Source organism: Tyto alba, unplaced genomic scaffold (assembly GCF_018691265.1).
Source record: "Tyto alba isolate M040663 unplaced genomic scaffold, T.alba_DEE_v4.0 Super-Scaffold_7, whole genome shotgun sequence".
NCBI classification, from domain to species: Eukaryota; Metazoa; Chordata; class Aves; order Strigiformes; family Tytonidae; genus Tyto; species Tyto alba.
The window spans coordinates 42,796,763-42,811,649 of NW_024881328.1; the positions used below are offsets into that span (position 1 = coordinate 42,796,763).

General features: G+C 44.2%; 1 protein-coding gene across 12 annotated transcripts in view; it reads right to left on the reverse strand.

Annotated features, from left to right (window-relative positions):
* The window catches only part of HDAC4 (histone deacetylase 4), a 267,634-nt gene that overhangs the window by 157,347 nt on the left and 95,400 nt on the right, over positions 1-14,887 (reverse strand). For 10 of the 12 annotated variants that reach the window (XM_042783708.1, XM_042783715.1, XM_042783709.1 and 7 more), the window contains exon 3: positions 9,037-9,108. The exons of 1 other annotated variant lie outside the window; for it this stretch is intronic. In XM_042783708.1, the coding sequence (XP_042639642.1) occupies positions 9,037-9,108 (72 nt within the window). Of the gene's footprint in view, positions 1-9,036; positions 9,109-9,456; positions 9,481-14,887 lie in introns of those variants that run through there. One more of the 12 variants, XM_033007339.2, reaches the window with a different exon arrangement.

The following is a 14,887-nucleotide window of genomic DNA, read 5'->3' on the forward strand; positions in this document are numbered from 1 at the left end:
CCTTAAGTCAAGCCATACAAGGGGCAACCGCCAAGCCAGCACCAACTATGAACATAAATGAGATGGCTTTAGTATGAATGAGCTCACTACTGCATCCAAGGCATAGAAAACAGAAAATGCTGATTTCACATTTGCTTTGTGGTGAGAGGAATTAGGCGAGGATGGAGGAGGACATTCCCACACGGTCCTCCTTCAGAAGCCTGGCGAGTCCATGAGTTAGGACAGCACAGGTAAGCATGCCGGTACAGCTGAAGTGCTCACGTGGCAATGCAGCTCTCGACAGACCCTCTTTGCTGAAGGGAATGTCCCATCTTTCAAGGCCTAAACAACTAAGAAGTCAAAACAAAGTGAAACCATTACACATCGGCAGCATTCTCGCATTAACTCAGCGCGTCAGTGTTGCTAGGGCTTTTCAGCTTGAAGCGGCTTGGTTACAATTTTGATTTGTACACTTGGTGAATTATGTCTCAGCTGCAGTCATTTGTGAGTTTGGAGCAGGTTTGGGGGGGCCAGGGAAGAGGAGAATGACAGGAAAAAGTCTATTTAATCAAACAACGGCAATTCTCCAGGTCAGCATCTGGAGACTGCTATAATATTTTACGCATTGTTGCACAAGCCATTCACCTGATACTCCCTCCACTGCCCAAAGACAAAGCAGAGCCAAATATAGCCCTGAAAATCAATATACGCTGGGGAAGAGCCTCTAGGATCTTGATAAACGCATCTTGTGTCAGAAGAGGAATTTCTAAAATCCTAGGAACACGGGTGGCTGCTGAGCACAGACCTATGGCACCTATTTCCCCTCCAGCGATAAACTACCCCGAGTTAATTTTGGCATAAGGCACTCCGAGGAGCTCTGTAGCACAGAGCACACCAACAAAAAGGGAACACAGACCAAAGCAAGCGTGCTGCTAACGAAACAGTCCTCGGCAACTCCTCCGCCCTCGTCCTCCAGCTAACATTGACATCCATCTAGCAGGTGTTAGGAGAAGCTGATCGAAAAAAGGAGTTGAGTACAGGGGGTGTCGGACCACTCCAACCACAGGACAAGTGAATTAAGATAAAATTTAAAAAAAAAAAAAAAAAAAATTCATCTTCATTACCTCTTTCAGGTTGCAGATCCAGGCAAAACACCCCAAGTAGACACAGACATGACAAACAGGACACGGCACAGTCACTGAAAGATCGCATCTGAGACATGCAGAATTTTTTCACTCAAAAAATGCCTCAATCCACAATCAACTTTCCATGAAATATTTGTCACTTTTCATTCATTGCACAGTACTGTTATTTTTAGAAGAGCCAGAGGCAATGGAACAGATTACTGATTAACAATTCAAGGGAGCCTTTACATGTCTGCTCGTATTGTGCCATCCTCTTCCCTAAGAAGTCAGAAAGTTTAATGTAAATACCGTCATGCATTCAAAGGCTCTTTCCTCCATCACCTGCTTTTATATGAAAGCAAAAGCACAAAACCACCTTTCCTTTGTAGAGAATCGGGGAGACGAATTATTTTGAAAGTAACAGTTTGTGAACAGTCAGAACTAAGCAAATCCAGTGAAGTCTATAGTTGATCGGTGTGAATTAATACACTAAACAAGGGAAGAATAAAAACAGCAAGTTGGGTCTTGCAGTAAAGCAAACTTTCCTGCCAGTCACCTTTCATCTAAGAAAACAGCTCTGTATTCAAGTGCTTAAGATTTAAGTGCTGCTTTCAGCTTTTAAAAGAGGAACAAGTTGTTAATAATTCATCCCACCTCCTCCATTTAATAACCGTTTCCTTGTGGGTAAGGAAGGAGGTGACAGCTAAATACTTTTTCTGAGACAAAACACAACAAAACATAGTTTAGGAGCTGCAGGCTCCTGCTCTTCCCACCCCACAAGATCAGGACATCCGCATTCTGGGCAGACAACAAAGCGGTCCCTGCTCCAGCAAACCCACCTCAGCAAGAGAAGCGGTTTAATTCCTTGCAGCGCACGGATGCTGAAGTTTAGGGAAGAGATGGTGCCTCACCAAGGCTGGCCAAAAGAGCTCATCCCTCTTGTGTACATCCCTACATGTGCACGCAGCCCCGACTGAGAGCGAGCAGGTCATTAAATTATCCTGTGACTATGACCAACAAAACAGGAGTTTGCGTGTAGTATTAGTCCAGCAAAGAGGTCTTGAAGCTTGAACTTCCCCGCTACTCTGCAGGGAGCTGCCCAGAGTCTCTAGATGTGGCAAGTTGCTCCCCTTGTCCTGCATAAATAACCCCACATTCGCTGACCACATTCTGGGCATGCTGCAAATGGCTTTTTAGAAAAGAGCAACAATACAGCGAATCGTCTGTGGAAGTCTGGGAGCTGGCTGAAGGGTTAGGCAAGGCTTTCCTTGCTGAGCAACGGGTTACAAAGGTGAGCTTTAGTAGTACCTCCAGCTAGTAAAACACTTCTATTGTTATTGCATGGGCTACATTTTGTACATCTAGCTTAGGTTTGAAAATACTGTTGCAGTATGTACAAGGTTAACTTGATTTTAACTATCAAGACTCTAAGCAAACCCTAACCCGCGGTTTCTCTGCTATCTTACACAAGAGCATCTAAACGGTGGCAAAATTAATACACTAAGCCTGTCAAAAATAGCTGCAGCTCTTAAATAAGCTAACCATAGGGCAATAATAACAATTTAATCTGCTTAGTGTATGTTTGTGACATTAAAATTCCTCAAGAACTCACTTTTAATGGTAATTTGGGTGGGTTGTTCCCCTCCCTCCCCCCCAAGACTCCATGGAGAAAAGATAAGGATATTTTTAACATTAAAGGACTAGCCTGTCTGCTTGCAAGCTACACTTCTGGGGCACAATAAAACTCTGTGCCATTCCCATACTAACACATCCCAGTGTGACCAAGGACGAACGGGCTCCTGTCTGCGGAGGCACGAGCCTGTCGGGAGCCCCGAGTTCTAGCTGACCGGCCAGCAATCTGAACCTGCTTCAAAGCCCCACTGCACCACGCTGATTTGGTACCTCTCTGAGGGAGCTTTTGAAGCAGACACACTATAGGAAGCAGGCAAGTATCTGAAAACACGGTGCAGTGAGAGGGCATCCCCTTCCTTTGAAGGGATAAATTAACAATGGCACAGTATTCGCTCTGTTAGACCAACTGGACTAGCATTCCTTTCCCTTAGAGATGGGGATTAATCTCAGATTTCAAAAGCCTGTAAAGTAACGTAACAATATTAGTCTAGAGGCTCTTGCGAACCATTTATTCATACATACATCAACATTTTTTTCAAATAAATGTGGAAGTGAGACTGGATAATTAGATCCAGTGTCTTGGGTTTGAGTGAGTGGTGGAGTTTTTTGGTGGCAGGGGAGGGGGCTATCGGGGCAGCCCCCTCTGAGAAGCTTCTCGAAGCTCCCCCAGCTCCAAGTCAGCTCCACTTCTGTTTGGGAAATTGAGCCAATCGGCTGCGCCTCTGCGATAATGTATTTAAGAACGGACGTGGTGAGGAGCAGTGGGACTGGAGAGGAGGAGTTGCTGCAGCTGCGTGAACACCAAGGTCAGTGGAGGAACTGAGGAAGAAAGGAGGGGGGAGGTGTGCCGGAGCAGAGACCCCCCTGTATCCTGTGGGGAGACGGCAGGGCGGCCCCCCCTGCCACCCATGAAGATCTACGGTGGAGCAGACATTGATTTATGGCTTGTTGCTCCTGCTTGCCTGATCAAGGTGCTGTGCCTGAAGAAGGCCGGGGTCTCATGGGAAAAGGCAGCCCCGCTGCTGTAATTCAGCGCTGGGAGAATTGCAGCATGCGGGGGATTCCCACGCCAGAGCAGCTCAGGAAGGGCTGCAGCCGTGGGAGGGAATCCAGTCGGAGGAAGTTAGTGACCCATGACGGAGCAGTGTGGGGAACGCTGCGGCCCGTGGGAGGGACTCATGTAGGGGAAAGTTTGTGGAGGACTGTCTCCTGTGAGAGGGGGACCACGCTGGAGCAGGAGGAACAAGTTCCAGAAGCTCCCCCCACTGAAGATGGCAGAAGTGGCAGCACTGCCTGCACCCCCCATTCCCTGCCCCTGCGCCACTGGGGGAGGAGGTAGAGATATCGGGAGCAGAGCTGAGCCCGGGAAGAGGGGAGGGGTGGGGGGAAGGTGTTCTCAAGATGTGGCAATGCTTCTCACTGTCCTACTGTTACGTGTTGTTAGCGTCTGTAATATGTATGTTCTTTTTTTCTTTCCCTAATGAGTCTGCCTTTTGCTTGTGACCATAAAGTAGGATTTTTTCCCCATCCCAGTCCTATCTATAACCCCAAGCCTGGCTCTCTGTCCTTTCTTATTGATGGAAGAGAAGGGAGAGAGAGTGGCTGTGTGGTGATTGGCTGCCGACCAGGCTCAAACCATGACAATCCAGGAAGAAGAAAACGCAAGAGAGCTGAAATCTCATGCATAATCCTCCGGCTGCCCCTGCCACCTTGCCCTTGTTCCTGCCAGTATCAAATCCAGAAGAGTCCCAGTACCATGCTGGAAGAGCCGTGCCGAGAGCTGAGCAGTAGCATGAGTTCAGTGTGGACCTCCCTGCGTGGAGAGCAAGGGGACAGCCACACATGGAAGAGCTGTTTCAAGCAGCCTCACGTAGAAGATGCAATCTGCTCATCACCACTGTTAGGACATCCCCAGCCAAGCCTCTGTTACTCTTCTAGAAACTGCTCAGCAGCAGCCACCCATTATGTTTTAACCCATCAATTCCTAGCGTTTTGCAGGAGACTTGTATCAAGCCTCAAAAACTCATCAGAAAACCACCACTGATCACTTCGTTCACGTGGGCGATGGCCTTGCAGACCACCAGTGGTTTGCAGATGACAGATGGAGAACAACCTCGGGGTGGCAGCTTTCCATCCCAATCACAACAGCGGCCAGGGAGAAGTCTTCACCTTACGGGCAAGAAGCCCAGCATCTTTTCCTCAACCTCTCCATACATCTCTATTCTGTAGCTGATACATCCCAACGCAAATTATTTGTCAGCTGCCCTCAACCACAGCAACGAGTTATATGATTTCACTATTATTTTTATCACAACCTGGGAGCGCATCCCTGGAAAGCCAATGGAAATGCTATGGGAAGGGGAATTTCTTTCCTAATTCTGTAATGGCACTGTACACAGATATCCCCAGAACTTCACATTAAGCCTTGACCAGCATATTGGGGAAACACGGCTGGTCGGCTGAGACTATTCATCCTAATTTGCAGTCTCATTACTTAAAATAAGGCTTTTAAGTTTAAAAAGGACTAGATTCCATCTTATTTAATTCTAGCATTTCCTTTCTATATTGCAGATATCAAGCTGTTTTCACATTTCTAATACTAAATAAATTGCTTAAGATCTTATTGCAAGAAAATGAGCAACTACAAAATTTATACCAATAAGAAAAACTGATAAGACTTACGAGAGGTAGTTATCTAAAGTACTGTAAACACAGGCTTATAAAGAAAGAAAACTCATTCTGCAAAGTATGATTAATGAAGATCTATTTGATAAATCTCAAGGATGGTATCAACACTACACAAGTGATGTTTTTAAGAGGATTATCTACAACATGCTTAGACAATTGAGGTCTTTAAGACTAGCCCCTCCAGCTTTGCACTGTGGCAAAAGCATAGCATTGCTCAGTTTAAAAGCATAGGAAGGAAAATTCTAAGGACAAGAGAGCTCTGTGCCTCCCTCCTTACATATGAATCAGTCCCCTTATGCAGACTGCAACTAAATTCACTGCTAAGAAGAAAAATACTGTAAAACACACATAAAAAAATTACTTAAACTCAGGATGCTGACTTGCAGGACAATTCCTTCATCCTGCAGGTGATCTGCTGCCACCCATCGCAACCAGGCTGTGACCACGCTTTCTCTCCTGTTAAACTTGGCCCCTTAATCGTCATGAGATTTTCCATGTAACATTAAAAACAAATAAATTTGTGTAGGTTCTGTGCTGAGGATCTCTAAATTCATCAAGTAAAAGTTAAGGAAAAGCAACATTGATCCTTTCTCCCCCAGGCCAAAGGTGCCGTAACATTCTGAAGCCAGAAAAACAGAAAGCAGCATTATTATATTCCTGTGCAAGATGTGGGTTGTGGGGGTTTTCTCTTGTTTACTTTTACAAGCAACTAAAATTCAGAAGCACCAATTATGGGTGATACATTTTTGAAAAGAGAAAATGTTTCCCTTCCTTAAATTAATCCTTAATTTATGCAAAAAGCAGACAGAGAAATCAGTTTCCTAAAAACACACCTTGTCAATGACTGAACTCCACTCTACTCAACACAATTCACTCCTAAAATGGTTTCAAAAAAATGCTCTAAACATTTTGACTTTGTACTTGAGATGCTTCCACAGAACGAAGCATGTTTAGGGACTGAGGACTGTACATCCCCTTCTCACCCCTTTACATCAGAGAAAAACAACCAACAAGGATCAAACTTCTCCTTCAGTTGGTCCGTGGTGAAGAGAAAACAGTTTTGTTTCCTACAAGCACGCCTCAATGATTTTATCTTAAGCATAAATGTAGTTCTGGGGGTAAAGGCTCCTCGTCCACTCAAGTTTATTCATCATGAGGGCTACAAATCAGTCGCTTTACCATAACCAGGACGGGTAAGGTTATAAATGGAATATCACAGGACACTCTCAAGCACTTTTTTCCTTAAGCTGTTTTTCAACCCCATTATTTCAGTCATGCCTGAGACTTGGAACAACACCCCATAAACCCCCATACAACTTGTTTTTCCAGAGCAATAGTTGGTATTACTTCTCCTTTCTTCTCTCAGAAGGATCTGCAGCAAAGTCCTAAAGATAATAACGATAAAAACCAGACATGATAATGGTTTCCCAGAGTGGGTAACTCCCTCAATCTGACAGCAACTTTTAACAGGCATTTTAAAAACTCATGAGAATACATAGGTAAAGGCAGGCACCACACTTGCCAGCTGATGACCCACTTCCAAGATCAATGATATTTGCTTGCATTTACAAACTTGCCGAAAAATCTTTTTGCCAAAGACTCTGCTTCCAGGTTTCAATTACCATTCTGCAAATCAAAACATAAGAGAGACATTTCTAGCCCAAGTACGCACTGCAGGGCTGAAAAGACTTCTCCAAAATTTAGCAGAAACTGAGTAAGCACACGGTCTCGAGTGAAAAGTACTTAAGTGACCACTGTCTAAAGCCAATGCTGCCTCTTGCAGAAGGTCACATTTTCCCTCCCAGTCGGTCCTACCCTTCGCCTGTTACAGGTACAACCAGCCTGAGTTTTCCAGCATGAGTCAGGGATTCCCACGGCTCAAATACAGGCAGAAGTCATTCGCCAAAGAGACATTGCTGCCCATCTCACATCCCACCCACTTAGGATGAATGCAGCCTCCCAGTGATGGCTAGCTGTTTATTTTTTTCAGTAGGCATACAGATGAGCTATTAAAAATACTTAAAATGGAGTCCAAACGGCAAGAATTCTGTAAATCCTGTATGAGTCCACAACACCTTAAAAAAGCCTCCTTTCCTCTGGGAAAAAGTAGGCAGAGCACACCAAACTCTACCACCAGGTTACCCAAGATGTTAACTAGCATCAGCCTTTGTCCTGAAGTATCTCACAATGAGACATTAGACATAACAAGCAATAACGAAATCATTTCCCAAAAAGATAGAAGAGTAAAAGACTAAAGCTCACCACATTCACAATACTGACCGTTGATCTACTGACAAAAAAGAGGACTGTGACTCCTCTTGTGCAGAGCCACAAAATTCAACCTAGCACATGGATAGGAAATGGGTAGTAAAAGCTTTAAGTTGACCAGTGTTATACCAAGGTAGCCTTAAAATGAGAATCTCTCTCAGCGTTAGGAAAATATAATCTCCCATACCTCATGAACAAGTTTTGGAGCACACGGAGGGAAGAGAGATTTCTCAGAATCAGAAGCCAAGCACTCGTATCTGGTAAATGAGGATCTCTTCCCTTTTTTTCCAACACAACAGCTCTATCTCCTTAAAAGTTTCCTTCGCCAGACATGCACTTAAATCCACAAAAATCTAGGTTAGGTCACAGCCCACTTCCCCCTCCTCCTAATCTACTGAAGTTGTTTTGAATAAGCTTCGTTTACATTTTTCCAACTTGCATTACCAGAAGTGCTTAGATCTTCTGCAAGATCTCTCCTTTAATATAAAAGGACCTAAAGGCATTTTGGAAAGCAACAGAGAAGGGAAAGTTGGGTTTTTGGAAAACTCAAGCTCCTACCTGGAAAGTAGATAATGCTTCATATATCCTATCATCCCTAGTGTAAATACATCTACCTGTTTGCACCTGGGAACAAAACACTTCTGGAAGAGAGAAGAGGGAAACACAGAAGACAGCCGCAGATTGCTTTTTATGGTATTTCATGTATTATGACCACAACTTTGATTTCCATCACTTGAAGTGCTGCAACTGTGAGCCATAAATATCTCTCTCGGCCCCATGAGGAGCAGCCAGTCTCCAGGATGAACACTGTGGCTGCTGTGCTTCCTTCATACCAGAAGGACAAGACCCAAGAGACGCCAGAGCAGGATCATTAGAAGAAGGAAGAAAAGCAAATAGCCCAGCGTGGCACGCTTTGATCAGTCGTGTTTGGCTCCTCATTTCAACACCAGGAGAGTTCTCCTTAATGGGAGCAGCAACTCAAAAACCTACTTTGCTTCGCAGAGCTCCTTTTAGGCTGTGAAAATCGTAAGGTGCTGCTTCGTTCTGCTGCCCTCTCCTTTCCAAGGCAAGACAAGCAGCTCCAACCAGGTTAGGCTCTCCTCAGCCCCCTGCCAAGGGTGAGGGCTGAGCTATTTAAGACTCCCAAGGCTGCTCTGCTCCATCCTCCTTCCGCTCCCAATTCCCACTCACCCAGCCTGGGAAAGTAGATGTGTGCAAGTTCTAACACAGTTTTTTTCCAGCATTTTACATTTGCATTCTGCTCTCCCACTAGCAAGATAGAGCTGCAGAATATTTTACTGCATTCTCAGAATAGGAACAACATTTAATAAAAGTTTCTTCTTACCAGAGCTAGGCATGTGGTTCACTCTAGGTGGATTCAACAGCTCTACTGGCTGGTCTCTGCCAGAAAGCCCATCTGGAAAGAGGAGGGAAAAAAAAAAAAAAAAAAAAAAAAAAGGAAAGAAAAAAAAAAATCACATCAACTCTTTGGTTAGCTGAGCTATTTTAGACATTCCAAGCAGAATTTAAAAAAAAAAAAAAAAAAAGACTAACCAATTATCAATATAAAACTGAAACCCACAAGTAGCACAAATCAATAGAAACAAGAACATTAACAAGACAGCTGTGTAACAACTGCTTACACTAACGCATAAAATAAAAGACACTGTATCCCAAGTTATGCTCAGGTTTTCCCAGTCTTTAAATCCGTAACTGATACTGATCCAAATCCAAGGAAAGAGGCACATCAACTTATAAACCTTACCATCCAATAACTAAATTGCAATTCATTCCTTACTCGGAGAACTGAGTTAAGGCAGAAACACAGCCCTGTGAAGCGAAGTTGAAGAATGGCTGTAATATGCCAGGGAGATGTTAAGGAAAACTGACAAATCACTGCAGGAGATTAAAATGCATAGACATGCATAACAAGCCCCATTTTGCATAAGTTTGGATTTCAGAAAGGCATTAAAAACATACTTTGTAAATGATATGCAGAAATCCATCTTGCTGAAGCAGTTCTCTATTTAAAATATTTCAAAGATTGTATCTTGCATTCAGGTAGAGTTAAAACAGAAGAACACAATATCTACTGCTGTAGACTGCCAGACCAGATTTTCTAGTCACCCATTCCCCACCCATCTGCCCCCCACCCCCAACAAAAGCTGAAGCAAAAAATGCTAAATTATATTTTCAGTACTTGGATTGTGAATACCTGAATACAGAAAACTTAACTCAGACCCATTTGTTCCACTGTCAATCTCTCCACCTTTGCCTGTTCCGTCTCACTTGCCCTCCTCAGATGCCTTTCTGCACTCTGTGCTGCAGCACAGATATGATCAAGCCAAACCCTGTCTGGAGACATCAAAGAAGCCACCCCATCGTTCTCAGTCAAAGCAAAGGACATTCTTATAAAAATGTGAAGATGTCAGTGGAATGCTAGAAAACATACAAAATTTTAAAAAGGGAAAAAAAAAAATAAAAGGAAAAAAATAATCACACTTTATTTTCTTCTCCCTATTTTCTCCATTCCAGGTTTCTGGAGAGAAAGCACAGTTGGGTCTTTCCATCACTTGCACGGGTTTGCCTCCAGTAACCTCTCCCAAGGATCAGTGCAGCCTCAGGCAATATGTCAATAAATTAAGCTATACCCATGCTGAGTTCTCCTTCTCAAACAAGTAATACAGATTATTCACACTGTAATATTTTTGGCTTTTGGTTTGTTACTTCTAGAACCAAGCGTGGCTGGGCTTGCTGTACTAGAGTGGCCAACCTGCAGTGCTGGTGGGATGATGCTTGGCCAGCTGAGCTTCACCTACACAAGCAGCAGTAAATGGCAATAAATAAGGAGGCAACTGGATTGAAGAGGTAGGGCAGAACATCACTATTTTAAGTAACATTCAGCCATCAGCCTCTCCAGATTCACAGCCCAATGGTCACTGCAGATCAAAAAGCAAAGATGGATAGCAGAAAAAACTATGATCCTCCCTGGTTACTAAAATGTTGGGGGGTTTATAGCCTTATTTTTTCTGTAAGACAGGCATTTGCTATCTCAGCCCTCATTAGTAATTTTTTAATTCACTGGCAAACTGCAACCCTACCTGCTGCTGAAGCCTTTGCTGTGTTCCTGTACTGAACATGCCAGCATCACCCAGGGACCCCGAGCAGCGCTCAAAACTCATCTCTTCAGCCTGCCAGTGGCTTAAAAAGTGAAATAAAATATTAAAAAAAAAAAAAAAGTAAAATAAATGTCACACTGCTGGGCTTGCCTAACACGGAAGCAGCAGGTGCCCCGGCGGCACGGCACGTGTACCTGCTCCGGCGCGGCCGGGGAAGGGGAGAACAGCCCTGGGAGCCCCCGTGCCTTCCTGGGGAGCCGAGTTTTTAGGCTTCTCCACTGAGCTATTTCAGATGAAGATGTGCCTTCGGAGAAGGACCCCTCTATAAAACCCTGTGCCAGCAGCCCAGGTGCTCGGCGAGACACATCGGGGTCGATTTGGACAAGCCCACCCGCCACGTGCAGCGAGGCCGCTGGGAGCGAAGGTGCCCTTTCTCACGGTCGAAGCCGCGGGGTTTAGCGAGGCGTGTATTAAACCCACGCCTCCCGTGGTGCAAAGCTGCTGGCAGAGAACAACAGACGAGAGCCCGCCTATCTCTAGCAGGAGCCCACAGCACCCGCTGTTTCGGCAGGGCGGTGGGGCTGGCCGGACACCACGGACGGGCGCCCGCCTGAAGCCCGTAACCCCCTTCGAAGCCGACCAAGCTGCTAACAGGCTCTTCATTTTGTCATCCGTGGACTTCCTCCCCCCGCTGTTGTGAATGTTGCAGTCTCACCAACGCATCAGAGATCACTTTTTTACGACTTTTTCCTAATTCTAAGAAATAAATACCTACATTTTTCAAATAATTTTTAAAAACCGCAAACCACCCTTTAATCTTTGTTTCAAAATGAGTAATAGACTAATCACAGAAGAAGGTTGAAGAACATCTTTTAAAGCACTGATGACTTAAACACTGGAAGTGAAACCAAACTATGTAGGTCCAAGGTTCTGTATTTGCTGTATTGAGTGATTAACAGAAATAAATCTCTGTTGGTAAAAAAATAGCAACCAAACAAACAAAATCCAAACAAAACAAGGACAAAAAAAAACCAACCCTAAACAAACGAACAAAAAACAAAACAAAACAAAAAACACACAAAAAAAACCCCAAAACAAACAAAGCCACAAAAAAACCCCAAAACAATAAAACAAATAAACCTCCAAAAACAACCAAATGAAAAGGAAACAAAAAAAAAAAAAAAAAAAAGGAAAAAAAAAAGAAAAAGGTGGTGACACATCAGGAGATATTTGTATAAGGCACCTCTTCTCCCAGGCTACTAGTATAGATTGAAAAAAAAAAAAAAAAAAAGGTTAAGGGTGTAAAGACACAAGCTAGCACATTACTTGCCTTCCCCTTGAGGAACAAGCTCTCTCACACCTCTCAAACCCACCATGCTAAGCACACCTACCCAGTAAATAACACGCTAGGCCACTTGCAGAAATTGCTTACCTTAAGGGAACTTTTTAAAGACAAAAAAGACAAAACAAACAAACACAATAAAAAACAAACAAACAAACAAACAAACAAACAAAAAAAAAAAAAAACAAAAAAAAAAACCACCCACCCAAACCCCACCACCCCTTTGGGTGGGTATGTCCAGACCATAATCATCTCACCCGACTTGCTCAGGTCACCGACCCCCTTCCTGCCCCCCGGCCGGGGCTGCGGAGGGGTGAAGGCGCAGGGCCAGGGTCGCAGCCGCACACTGGGAACAGGCACCTCTGGCATCTCCACAGTTAAGAGAATGCTGAGAAGCAAAGCAACACTGAAGAGCATTCCATTTACCTGCTTTTCTAGAATCCAGGAGTTTGGGATTTGGTGGGGGGTTTTTAATTTTTTTTTAATTGAAGTAGCTGCAAACAAACACACCTTCTGCTCTATCGCTCCGCATACACACCCTCCCCCTTCTCTGTTGCTACAAAACACGATCAGCAGTGAAAAAGCCAGGACCCTCACAGACATTGCAAGCTCATTTTAAACAGCTACAATGCCTCACTGTGGAAGCAGCACATATTTGAGAGAAGCCTATGCTCTTCTGTAACCAGACTTCCAAGCTGGAACTCAAGTGGTGGCCTTTTTCCCAGCAACACCCCAACAGCTGTGAGCCAAAGCCAAAAACTCTGACCCCAGACACCTCCATAAATGAGGCAAACTGATTTCAGACCCCACTTGCTGTCAGGATGCTGCAGGACATTCCCCAGAATCACAGTCCTGTATCAGGTCAGGTACTTAGGATGCAAAATAAATTTTTGCTCTAGATTGTGATGGTTGCACAGCATCTGTTTTACTCAAAGCTGTGATGTTTTGTACCATCAATAAGCTTCAGCTGACAAAAAACTGAGCAGCTTGGACTCAAAACTTTGCAGCACATGCAGAGTTAACTTGGCTTTTGAGACCAAAAACAAAGAAAAATATAAATCTCAGAACACAAACGTGGCCTCTCGAAGCAATTAAATGGTTCTTGTTGTCTCCTTAGCTTCCTATAAGCTAAAGATGCTACAAGAAACAAAGAAGTAATTTAATTTGAAGAGATCAGGCGATCAGTTTATTAGGAAATTTACAGTACCACTGCATTTAATGAAGCATCAGATCTACTGCCAACACAATACTGCCCCAAAAAAACCCAAAACAAAGCAATCAAAACCTTTAAGCCTTCTGAAAGGAGCAGAAGAGTCCCTTACACCAGTCTGAAGGCAGGCTTTAAAATCCTAACTGCAGTACATCAGCTTCTGATCAAGTACAAAACCTCATACACCGAATATACCAGAACTCCTCCTTGCTCAGCGATTCTGCTGCCCTCAAAAGTGCTTGCTTTGACTGATTCCTTCTCCCAAACAGATGAGCTAAACCGAAGTCAAACTTTTAAAGAATTATCTGTTAAAAAAAAAATCCTGAGAACTGACCACTGCAACATGGAGGGGTTTGCAGTCCTAGGCTGTGATTATGTGCCCTATGTAACTTTGAGAGAAAAAAAAAAAATCTGTATGTTCTGCTTCACAGATCCTGTTGCACCATCACACCAGAGATAAACTGGTCACCTGGGGGGGGACTAAGCCTCAAGAAAAGCCTGTTTGCTGCTACTGCTGCACTGGGGTTTCTTACCACCATTACCGGCAACTCTCTCCTAAATCAATTGAGATATAATTGACCTTTGTGTGGCAAGGGAAAAGCACGATGTTTTATGCCAATACATAGAAAGTACTAAGATAAAAAGTCGTCTGGGTCTGCAAATGCCAAAATGAGTACTTTCCATCACAAAAAACATTTTATCCTCACCTTCTACCTTTACAAATTTTTCAGCTCCAATCCTCTCCATGTTTTACCATGTATCTAACAGAGAAAGCTGTGGCAATTACAAAACTAAAAGAAAAACACAGAAGATGCTAAAATTATCTGCACCACACAAAACTCTGGGGTTTTATCCCTGTTACTGCCTAGAAGGGCTCACAGGGGTGCCTCTGCAGCTCCCAAATGGTGGACAGGGATGGGAAGCAGCTTGTCTTACAGGTAAAGAAAGTGCAAAAAGGCCAAACCATGCAATCACAATTTGACTTTTACGAGCGAGAAACCCCGGTTCAATATAAATATTTACCAAAAACAAAATATTTTTGAGCTATTAGCCAGATTTTTCCGAAGCTACTAAAAATAATTGTCAAGAAATTGTCCTCTTGATTTGGTACGAATCAATCAGGGAGAGGCAACCTGCAGGAGGACCTGGCTAGGCTGGAAGAGGTAGCTGACAAGGACCTTATGAAGTTCAGTGAGGCCGAGTGTAAGGTCTTGCACCTGGGAAAACATAATCCAGGAGTGCAGCACAGGCTGGGAGGTACCTGGCTGGGGAGCAGCTCTGTGGAAAGGGACCTGGGGGACACCAAGCTCAGTGTGAGCGAGCAGTGGGCCGCAGCAGCAAAGCAAGCCAACGGGGTGCTGGGCTGCACCACCAAGGGCATCACCTGCAGAGCTCAAGAAGTCACCATCCCACTCTGCTCGGCGCTTGCCAGGCCACACCTGGAATATTGTTTTGGTCCCCGCTGTACAAAAAAAGACGTGGACAGGCTGGAGAGGGCCCAGAGAAGGGCCACAGAGGGACTGGG